The 12264-nt window shown below is 36.8% G+C and overlaps 1 protein-coding gene across 7 annotated transcripts in view; it reads right to left on the reverse strand.

The window, feature by feature from the left end:
* The window catches only part of LOC134535704 (uncharacterized), a 264594-nt gene that overhangs the window by 114902 nt on the left and 137428 nt on the right, over positions 1–12264 (reverse strand). For 4 of the 7 annotated variants that reach the window (XM_063374902.1, XM_063374900.1, XM_063374906.1 and 1 more), the window contains exon 12: positions 4620–4752. In XM_063374902.1, the coding sequence (XP_063230972.1) occupies positions 4620–4752 (133 nt within the window). The remainder of the gene's footprint in view (positions 1–4619; positions 4753–12264) is intronic. The other 3 variants (XM_063374904.1, XM_063374905.1, XM_063374903.1) reach the window with 1 other exon arrangement.

Genomic DNA, 12264 nt, shown 5'->3' on the forward strand with positions numbered 1-12264 from the left:
ACATTACTTTTAAATAACCGTACCGATTGTGCTGAAAATCGGTGGACGATCGTTAAATTACATAATATTAATAATTATAACGACGAAAATATGATTGAAAAGTAAAATCGATGGTTGTTCGAATCGAGTGGAAGAGATATGCGGCGCAAGCGTACAATGAGCGTAACGGGACTCATCGTAGTGGGACAATGTGCGTTATGGGACACTTTTTCGTGCGTGCAGCCGGCGTTCATCGATTTATTAGACGTTGTCACGTCAAAATATTAATTTATTTAATTTGAGATGCGGGATGGTCACTAACAATCGCAAAAGAAGGAAGGCTTTGCTAGACAACAAGGAGAAGGAAGTTCGTCTTTCATGTTAGTGCTTCTCAGCTGTTTCAAGGCATATTATTTGACTGAGTAATGGATGTTTCTTGTTTGAATTCCACCTGATAAAAATATTTTTAGTGATAATTTGTAGCAGAAATTCACAATTTAAATGTAACTCAAAATAAAAAAAAAGCATGACTCATTTTAAAAAAAAATTGTGCAGAGAATGATTATTCAGAAATAGGCAGAAACACTCGTAGAATATCAGCAAAAATAATAAGGAGCACATGAAGAATACCATCTATAGGCAGGAATAATCAGGAACATACAGAGAAATTTAACACACATTTTCTTAGTATCAAAAAAACACAGAATTTTTTTTTAAAAATTAAATATTTAAATAAAAAGTTACAAAATGATAAAAAATCACAAAGTGAATTACAAAATTCGCTTCTGCCAGCTTGTGAATATCTCCTTTTCTTGAACAAGGATAGAGTTCTAGCAAAAGCCAGAATTATTTGAAATTCTTTTCATTTTTCCATTTTATGTTTTCTGTTTAGGAACTAATCATTGTATTTTGTCAATGTCACACCATATTTTGTAAACGATCAAGTTTATTTAACAGAATACAGAGCTTTGTCGTACTTGTAGTTTCTATAACTTTGCTTCCAGTTTCTGTCTCCATATAGTTTTATATCATAGGTAACATTAGAATCACATATTGGCACTTGCCCGTGTAGCGGTAATAAAGAGATGGTTGCTACCTGCCCGTGTAGCGGTAATAAAGAGATGGTTGCTACCTGCCCGTGAAGCAGTAATAAAGGGATGGGTGTTATCTGCCCGTGCAGCAGTAATAAAGGGATGGGTGTTATCTGCCCGTGTAGCGGTAATAGAGGGATAGGTGCTACCTACATCGCACCCCTACTGTAGGCTGGCTAGTTTCCTTGCTAGCATCCTCTTAACTTTACAATGTTCTAATATGTGTGAAGGTTTCATGCTTACTGCTTTTAGTGTCTGCATTATGGTTTTTTAAATACCCCAACATTTTTGTGTCTATGCATGGGGACGCCATCCAGTGCCCGCAATGACCACTGCCCAGTCTAGTTGAACATCAAAACTCAAAGCTGGATGACATACCTGAACCCTGGAAAGTTCATTGTTGCATTCTTCTGATATTTTAGTACCGTGTAGCTATAATTCATTCTTAAATCCTTATCCTATCCTCAGGGCATCTCAGGAGTGCGACTGCTGAACTAATAGAATTTAATTCCTACAACTAACGCAAAGGTGTTGACCTTGCAAATGAGCTTTTGAAAAAGGGTATTTATCTGACAGGAACTGTACTGCAAAATAGGAAGGGACTTCCAATTCAAATTAGGAAGAAAAAAAAACCTAAAACTCAAAGTACATGATGTGAAAGCCTACAGAAATGATGATAACATAATGGTGCTAGCTTGGCGTGATAAACGATATACATATAACTATGTTGAGTACATGTCACAATTCTAATGTGATGATGGTGCAGAGAACTACAAAAAACAAAAACGAAGAGATCCCTAAGCCACAGATAGTAATAGATTACACAGCACACATGGGAGCTGTTGATCGAGCAGATCACTATTGCACCAGTTATGGTTTTGTGAAAAAAAAGTTTGAAGTGGTGGCGCAAACTTTATTTTTTGATTTTAGAAGTCTCACTTGTAAATAGTTTTCATTTATCTAACATGTACCAAACTAAACGAAACAAGCCTGTTTTGCTACACAAAACATTCAGGAAACATGTTATCGAAGGTGTTGTCGGTAATGTTGAAAACATGGCAGACCATCGACCAGTGATCATGTGATAGGAAAGCAGTGTGCTCCAACAGAAAAGAGAAGCGAGGAAGAAGAGAGACGGTCGTCCACGACAAGCTGGACTTCACACTGATCAGTGTTTTAAACACCCTCAAAAGATTTCCAAACCATTAGTTTGTGCTCTATTGTCAACATCAATCATATATATTTGACAAAACAGTAAAGTTATTTTTTGTGTAAACAACTTTTGTCCCTTTATTTAAAATTATTTAGTGACAAGACATAGTGAAAAATTTTTTTTGAAGAATACCAAGATGAATTTGAATGCAAGTAACTCTATGGTCATAAGTAATGGTACGTTACAATCGCAAATGCGATAAATGCAAAATAGATGCGAAATTTCCGGGTTTTTGCGAAATATATGCGATGATTTACAAAACTTGGAAAATCATTAAAAGAAGTGCCGATTGGCCCTACACAACAAATAACTACCTTTGAGAATATTCATTTCAGCACAAAATATTATCTTCAGAATAAGACTTAACAAATTAAATGTACCATTAATGTTTAAACAGCAAATACATATTTTATTCAGGGTTCGGCAAACACAATCGTATAATTTTGGTCGCGCATTCGCTTTTACTGTCGAATGTATAGTAAAAAGAAATCCCGTCCATGCCCGCTAACATAGTGCGATCATAATATATCAATATTATTTATTTGAAAACTATTTAGCTTGCAACATTATCTAATCAGCTGTAATCAAGACGAAACATCTTTTGATTTTGCTAACACGGCACGGCACAAACTCGCTGCTCGCCGCGAACAAAAGCTTTGATTCGACTAATCGACTTCCTACGTAGATGTAGTTCGAATATCGACAACAGATAGCAGCACATCTGAAGTGCTGCCGCGTCGGAAGTGGGAACCACATGTACGTGCGCGAGCCTCAGCTTGCGGTCGGCGCGCTCACACTGTCCGTTACGAGGCGTTTAATTTCGCTGCGCACGCACTGTTTTGGCTGCTTTCAGATCAGATCACCGTAGTTTTGTGTGTACAAATGTTGTGACATTTGTCTAGTCTGTGCATTATGTTCATTTTGTTGCATTTTTTTTTGTGCGTCGGCGGAAGTAGGTATAATTTTCTCTAGATATGGGGCGACACAAAATAACTTTTAAAGACCGTGCGAGAGACTACAAAGAAGAAAAATTTTATGTAAGTGAATCGGGAATTTTAATTTGTGGGATATGTAATATAAGGTTGGAATGGGAGAAGAAAGATAACTTGGACAAGCACTGTCAGTCAGGTGGGCATAAAAGCAAACAACATTTTTTTGAAAGTGACCCTCAGTCCAGCAAGCGGCAAGCCAGTTTGTTTGAAATAAATGAAAATGCTGAAAGGTTTTTCAGTAGCTACAATCTTGTGCTTACCGACAGGAGTAGGAAACTGACACAAAATAACTTGGAGATTTTTGCTATGTTAAAGTTCAACCAGTAGGATTAATAATATTTACATTGTGGGTGTAGTACTGTAATGAAAGTGAGTGGACATATAGGTATGGGCAGGGGCGTAGCCAGGGGGGGGGGATTTAGGGGTTAAACCCCCCCCCCCCCCCTTACCATCAAATCTTTAATTAATTTCTTATTCATCACTCAAACAAATTTCATATTAAAATTAATAAAATTTTTACCATTACAATATTTAAATTTAAGAACAGAAAACTGCTAAAATAGCACTATTTTACACCTTAAAATCCAAATTTTCCCAGGGGAGGACCCCCCCCACCCCCCGCTTTAATACGGGGGGGCCATGCCACTGGGTATGGGTAAACTGCTGACTGACAGTACACAGGAAAAAAAATTTATATTTTAAAAACTATTTCTTTCAAGCTATAAATAGTATAACATGTTTATATCTTAATTTTATAGATGCTGCAAAATGCAAATTTTATCAATGTATGTGTTACAAAATGCTATTTTCCTAATTTTATAAATGCTACAAAATGCTACAGACCACAAAATAAATGCTATGAAAGGTGTTTGTAAATGCTCTTTTAACGTACCTCTAGTCATAAGACCTATCTGGATCATTTAACCAACTAAATTGAAGAGGAAAGATATGAACATTACTTTGAGATTTGTAGAACTGAAATATTCCAAATAGTTTAAACATTCTTCCTCAAAAATCACATTTAACATTAACATTGTTTACATAATATGGGTTAAATTTTCTTTTAATTTAAAATAAAAAATACATGAAAATACACAAATTAAGTCCTCATAATGTAGTGGAAGGTCTGAACTATATATATGGTGTATTACGTATTAGCAATTTACAGTCAAAATCTCTACAAAATTTCTTCCTCCTGATTTAAATTGTATCTGGACAGGTGGTTTGTAGCAAATGAAATGGAGTGCAAAGGGTTGAGCTGTACACACTCGGGTATCAATGACCTCAGAGTGTTGGGATGAAACCCAGGACACTGGTGTGCAGTCGTGAGAGAGAAGTGATTACCGTCTCTGGCTGGAGCGTGCTGCCTGACGGAAGAGGCTCGCAGGGCTGCCAACTCGTGCTGGAATCGCTGCTGCTGCTCGTTGTGACGCACCACCAGGGACTCCAGGTGTTGCATCATGGTCCAGAACGGCTGCTGCCCACACAACAGCAAACCTCGCACTACACTGTGACCTCATGCCAACACGTCATCCAACTTTATCATAATGTGAACACACTAGCACACCTTACGCTGCTGTAACTGTCCCCATTATCGATAACGCTAAGTTCTACCATTACAGAGGTCGAGAGACATGTTACAATAACTATCTATTAAATGGATTGGAGTCTTTATAATCACCAAGGTTTACTGCTAAATGAATAAAAACAAACAGACCAGATATTTGATACTCTATACTTTACTGATCTTTTATCTTGGAGTATCTTTTTGTTTTTTTAAAAATGACGGTAATTAAAACATTATCAAGGAGGTGAAAAATAAAGTGCCCTTTGTACATTAGGTGTTGAATGTAAGAAATTGGAGACAGAAAACATAGATTAATAACAGTCATGAGTCCAAAATTTTCAGAGCTTCACTGATTTTACAATAGAAATGAAAGTTGGTGCGTCAATTTTCAAATACCAAAAATAAATTTTAAAAAATAAAAATATGTAAGCGAGTCTTTCAGTACTTGCCAGTAATTTGAGTGAACTCTAACCTCGATAATGAGCAGATTCATGTGTTCTCATGTTAAAAATAAACTTAAATAACAAACGTTTAGTGTAGAATTCTTTAAAATAATACCGATGGTGATAAATAAACAAAAAAATTTTTTTAGGAATTTTTTTTACTTTAGCGTTTTGAATGTTTAATTTGCACACAAACTGAATAAATTTAGTTTAACAATAAAAATCTAATCTCTGAAGCAAGAGCAAATAATGTCAAACTGAGAAAAAATAACCTTCAAAAGAGGGTGAAAAGTTAAGTCAGCTTTGGTTCATAAAAAATTCATATAAATGTGCAATGACTTCGTCTTCACGAGTTCATAATTTGCCGCGGCGTGGATGTCACCCCTCCCTCCCACTACCCCCTCTGTTCCCCTTAGACACGTCATATTCCTCCTGCTGGTCATTTACCCTCCCTTAAGCTTTGTGCGCATGCACATTCCCTCCTGGGGCGCTGCATAAAAGACCTTGCACAGCGTTTCTCATTCTTCTTAGTGATTGAAATGTTAATCAGGTCACTTCATCAGAGCAGCTATGGGTTCTTAGCTAAAGAAATGTAATTTCTTAGGTAAACTTATGAGTTAGGTAGCGACATGGACGTCCGACCGACATGGTATGTTTTTTTCTTTTGAGGTTTGTCGAGTTCAGTAGCAGTGTGGCACTGTTAAGGAATGTAAAGTAATGATTATAATAAATAGTTTTTTAAATTGAATTTTGGCCGCCACTTCTAAATTCCCCTCTGCTTTGAGTTTTTCCTTGTTCGTATTTTTTGATGTTTATTACCATGTTGAATTGTGTCATGTCACGTGCGCGATTTGGGACCTCATATTTTGTATATTGCCTTTTAATTTAAATCCATGTTGAGGGCTTTAGCTTAATAATTTTTTCTGTATCATGTCTTGTTTGCTAATTTTGTCATTGACTAGCATTGCATTAGACTGTCTCGCCTTGAGAACGCGCGTGTTCATTATGAGGTCTGTGTCGCCTAAGGCGGGTTCACTTCTTTAATGGTTGTTGCCATTTGCGTACAGCCAGGATGACTAGATACGTAAAATTATAATCTGTGTGAAAAGTGTAATAGGCACGTATACTCACATGTAAATAATAATATTATGCTGTAGGTCTCTTTTTGTTTTTAAGGGTGTATAATATGCTAATTATATATACGTTTTGAAATATATTTACTGGATAAACTGTTCATTGAAACATAACAAAAATAAGGGAATAATAAATGGAACAGTGTGATACTATCTGGCTTTAACACACCTAAAAGTCCACTCTCTGTTTTAGCACAGGGCCCTTAAGTGTCTTCTGAGCGCCGTTTGGAGGTTGGTTGGAGGACTGACTCCAAGCCCCCTTCAACTCTGCGCTACTCTGCTGTTGGGCTGTCTGCTTGTTTCAAGTATGGCCATGGCTTCTGGGTACATCGCTTGAAGCGCAGCGAACTCCAGGAGCACCTGGAGGAAGGCCTGTGCGAAGCTTCGACTTTGCGAATCGAATCGAAGCTTGTTTCGATATTCGATTCGGCTTCGCCAGTAATTTGCTATTCGTTTCATTTGAAGCTTCGAACGTGATGCGAAGCTTCGCATGCATTGCGAAGCTTTTTTTTTTTTAAAAAATAAAACCGTCTGTAAATACCGTCGTGCAAGAAAGTGCTAGCTCAGTGAGTCCCAATACAGCCTTTGTTTTTCCTGCAAATCATCAAACACGCTACGAATACGAATAATAATGGCCACGTAAATCGATTGTATTGAACAGATGAACATAGACAATCTCCAGTTGCAGCCACGGCCGTAGTTGCTACTTTGTTTTCAGTCGTGAGGTGTGAGCTGTGAGGTTATGACGACATAGAGTAAACATTCTCTTTACCACGTAAAATGGCTAGTTCAAGCCGAAGTTGTGACGAATCACCGGGTTTTTGTTTAAAACGTAAAAGAACAAGCCTTATTTGGGATTATTTCACCGAATCGGGAAGTTCGGCGGCAATGTGCAACAATTGCAATAAAATCTTCTCGACGCCACGAGGCAAGTTTATTCACACTACCCAAGTCCAAACAAATTGTATAAAGAAAATTATGTCTACTAGCATACATCTGCTTTTTGTTTTTCACGGAAGTAGTATTCAATACTTTTGAAATTATATAATCTTTCTTTTTATATGTAAATATCTGTTTGAACTTAACTATAAAATAAACTTGTTTAATTTTAGGAGTAAAGACGCAAATGATATTGTGAGGACATAACCGCACTTTATTTAGAGGTTTCAATAATCCTTCTGCCTTTCAAAACAAGATTGTGCAAAAAAAAACTTTTCTTTTGTGTTTGTTACCATTTCCGACTAAGAAATGCAAATAATAAAATATTTTATAGTATATTATCATAAGATACATAGACGTTTCGTTTAATTTATAATGGATAATTTTATTGAATATAATATGTTCTTTCGAAAACAATTAAATATAAATAAAAAAAAAAGGTATTGTTAAATACCTCTCACCATATTTGATGATTCTGTGAAACAACACTGCAATACTTACAGTCAACCATTTGAACAGTTAGGTTAGCTTTATTTATAATACAATAAAATGGTTTCAATTATTGGAATGATTAGATTATGTTAGGATAGTTACTGATGAGAGGGGCACATCAAAACAAAAGTAATCAAAAATTTCCAAATGCATTTTTTCTTGCTTACATTTTTTCTAATTCTGTATAATGGAATTGCAATAGTTTAGGTAGTTTCCTGGTAATTTATCGTTTTAATGGTTGGTTAGGTTAGTATGGCTACAGTAAAAATAATGTAAAATTTTTGGGAAGTCTAGGTTACTTAGCTACATTTAAAACTCTGTAAATTTGTTTGAATTGTTTGTTAGGTTAAGTTTGCGACATTTAACATATAAAGTCATATGAATGGTTGAGTTTGGTTTGTAGCATTTAAGATGCTTTGTGGGACAATGAAAGAACACTAGCAAAATTATTATTTTTTTTTTTAAATATTTTATTTTCTGTTTTCACCCCTCCCATAAATAATTGCCTAGGCTAGGTGAGCTACATAAAAAATACTGTGAATTGGTGTGGATTGTGAACGGTTGGTTAGGTTAGGTATGCAACATTAAATATAATTAATATAATTTTATGAAAATAGTTATTTAATTATTATTTTTTTTTTAGGTACTACTACTACACTGCAAAACCATTTGCAAAACAAACACAAGATGCTGTATGCGAAGTTACAGGAATGCAAAAATTCAGAGATGTCTCAAACATCAAAAAATCTTCAAGTAGGCCTAACACAACCAAAAATTTCCGATTTTGTTAACAAACACAAAAAAATGCAACCAGGTGACCCTGCTGCACAAAGCATCACTAAACAAATTGCAAAAATGTTGGCTTCTGAGATGCTGCCTTATGACTCTGTTGAAGGCAAAGGTTTCAGGGAGTTACTTGGCAACAAGTACATAGCGCCCACTTACCAAGTGCCCTCCAGAACAACGTTTTCAGAACACTACATACCAGCTTTGTACAATGAAACCAAAGAAACGCTTAAGTCCCAGTTGTTGAATGATTTGCCTAGAATATCAGCTCTGTCTCTGACATCAGATAGTTGGACATCTCGGTCCACTGACAGTTATGTCAGCCTGACGTGTCATTACCTGCAACCAGATTTTACCTACGTTTCATTTGCACTGAACACTGTTGTGTTGCAAGAGTCCCACACGAGTGTTAATATCAGCACAACGATCAAGTCTCTTTTGTCAGAGTGGGGAATATGTACGGAAACATGTACTGTTCCCATATTTTCCATTACAGACAATGCAGCCAATTTTAAGCTGGCTTTCTCTTTACTGTTTCATGAACGTTCACGATATTGCTTTGCCCACACCCTCCAAATAGCCATTGAAGACAGTAAAAAGGATTGTCCCGGTGTGAAAACTCTACTGAGCAAGGCTAGAGGTATTGTTGCTCACTACAGGAGGAGTAGTTCGGCTAGAAAACGACTACACAAACTCCAGGCACAACTTAATATGCCTCAGCTTGAGGTAATACAAAATGTAGACACACGTTGGAGCTCTGAATTTCTCATGTTAAAGCGGCTGTTACAAATAAAAGCTGCCTTGGTCGCAGAACATGCCAACAGTGGAAATACAGAAATGTTGTCATCATCGGAATGGAAACAAGCAGAAAGTATTGTTGAGTTGCTACAACCATTAGCTGAAGCAACAGAAGAAATGAGTGGCGAAAGTTATCCAACCACATCAATTATAATACCAATTCTCCACTGTCTAACATCCAACCTAGAAAGCCATGCACAACAGCAGAAAGATGGTATTTTGTTTGCCAAAGCATTGTGCAAAAACTTGAAGTCAAGATTTCCAAATTTCAAGAAGGAGCAAGTCAGTTGCATTGCAATGCTAGTAGACCCTAGATTTAAGGGCGTGCTGATGTCTGATGTTGAGGCAGAAAGTATTCTTGGTACTGAATTAAAAATTTTACCAAAAGAAGCAAATGAAAAGGTGATTGAAAAATCTAGTGAAGAAAAATCTGTTTTGTGGGCTGCACTTGACTCACTGCCCAACCAACCAGCCACTAACCAGAAAGAAGACGAAATAAGAAATTATCTCAGTGAACCGCGTCTTCCAAGAAGTGACGATCCACTGGGTTGGTGGAGAAATCATGGAAGCAACAAATATCCAAACTTGTCTCTAGTAGCTTCAAAATATTTAGGGATTCCTGCCACTCAAGTGAGTTCTGAACGACTGTTTTCAGTGGCAGGTAATGTTGTTACCAGTAGAAGGGAATGCCTTCTCCCTCAACATGTTGAACATTTGGTGTTTTTGAAGGCAAATTTAAAATGACATTTGATATGTTGAACAATGACATTTGGTATGTTTAACTATAATAACAAATCTTTAGATAGTTAATTTTTTTTTTTTTTACTTAACTGCCTAAAATACAAAGCACCATTGTAGTTCTAATGTAACTGCATAAAAATATGATTTGCTTTATTCATTGTAATTTTTAGAATTCAATTTTTTTGCTTATTACTTTGCTTTGTTACTATTAAAAATATAATACAGATTAAACTTTGAATCAAAGCCTTACTATTACCTATTAATCCAGTATTTAATAATTTAAGTGTAATATTGCCTTGTCAAGAAATATACATATTCGCAATTCGATTCGGCTTCGCGAATATTTTTAGTATTCGATTCGATATACGCTTCGCATCCAAAAAACACTATTCGCACAGGCCTACCTGGAGGACAATGGCGTGGGGTTCACCGAGGCTGATACCGTCGCGGACCTCAGAGCTAAGCTGGTTGGCTATGTTCGCGAGTCCCGGGAGGCGTCAGAGACCCTCCAATCCCGGCAGCCCCCGCCTCAAGTGAGTCCATCTAGTAATCATTTTAATCACAAACTTTTTTTTCCTTCATTGCGCACTTTGCTCCATTTGGAAAGTCATCAGCCAAAATCTGTCATGGATTTTCTTGAGGCAGCGCGCCACATTGCCAAATTGCACCTGGTTAGCAAGGCTGAATTTTTAAAATCACTTTTGAGTCTATGTGGTGACCCGTACTTGCAACTTCTTACGGACGCCATTGCTAGAGAGGAAACATTTAATCAGTTTAAGAAAGCTGTTGTGGAGTTTGTATGTCCGCCAAGAGTACTAGAGACGTGTAAGCGGGATTTAGTTTACCATTTTCAAGGCCCCAACGAGCCCTTGCTTCAATTCATAAATTCTGTGTCTTCAGTCTTCATATGCTGAAGTTTTGGAGATAGGTTTAGGTGAAAGTGCGTTAGTCCAAGTCATTTTGAGTAACGTGTCTCCCATGGTAATTCAAAATTGTGCCATGTTGAATCCCCCAGTGACCTTGGTGGAGTTTAGAAAATGGAGCGGGATTGTGGAAAATAGATTAGCTGTAAAAGATCACCGTAAAGAACACCCTAGTAGTGCTGCTAGTAACACCCCAGTATGTAAAGGTAATGAATATAAAAGGGTTGGTAATAAAGTTTTTGTCACATTGCAAAATCAGAGTAAAGTTCTTCAAGCTGAACCCAGCTGAACGTCTCAGGTAAGGCAGCCCGTGCAGGGAGGTGCGAGTTCGCGTGACGCGTCACGGGTTACCGCTAGGTACAGGTGTGCCAACTGTTGTGCGTACAGCCACTCCGTCGCGGAATGTAATCAGCCCATTTTGGACATATTGCAGCGGAAGTGTTTTCGTTGTAATAAACCGGGACATTATCGTGTTAATTATTGTCAGGGAAACTGAAATCGACCGGGCGTATGGATGGTCGCCGGGGCCGTAAATTAAGTAAATCCATCCACAGGATGTTTCACAATTACGTTCAAGTTTCTGTATTTAATAAGTTGTTTCCGGCTGTGGTAGATACCGGTGCTACGCGCTCTTTAATAAGTCAAGATTTTTTGAATTATCTTATAAAGCAGTATCCCCAGCTTAAAGGCAGAATAAGTCAGAATGATTCTGTAAGGATTTGTGTTGCGAACGGGGAGACTTTACATTCTCAAACAGAGGTAATTTTACATATCAAATTGAATAGATTTTTATGGAATTGGCATTTTGGTGTTGTGTTCGGTTTGGCCTGTGATATGATTATTGGATTAGATTTTTTAGGTGGCCACGTTCTGTCATGGACGTATCGAAATGAAACGAACCAAGTGGTAGCGTGAAGATTTTTTTTTGGGAAATTTGAGTTATTAGTATTAAACTAAGCTTAAATATTAATCTACTTACCTATATGATAAAAAAATTGATATCTGTATTACATTTAAAATTAGGATGTGATTGCCTAAAATAAAGTAGATGTCAGTAATGAAGTGAAAACAGGGGAAGTTTAATTTTAATCAAATTAAATGAAAGTGGCAATGTCAGAGATAACAAAATATAAAACTTGCATGTTTCACAAATTTTAAAATAGGCTA

The sequence above is a fragment of the Bacillus rossius genome, chromosome 10 (genome assembly GCF_032445375.1).
Source record: "Bacillus rossius redtenbacheri isolate Brsri chromosome 10, Brsri_v3, whole genome shotgun sequence".
NCBI lineage: Eukaryota > Metazoa > Arthropoda > Insecta > Phasmatodea > Bacillidae > Bacillus > Bacillus rossius.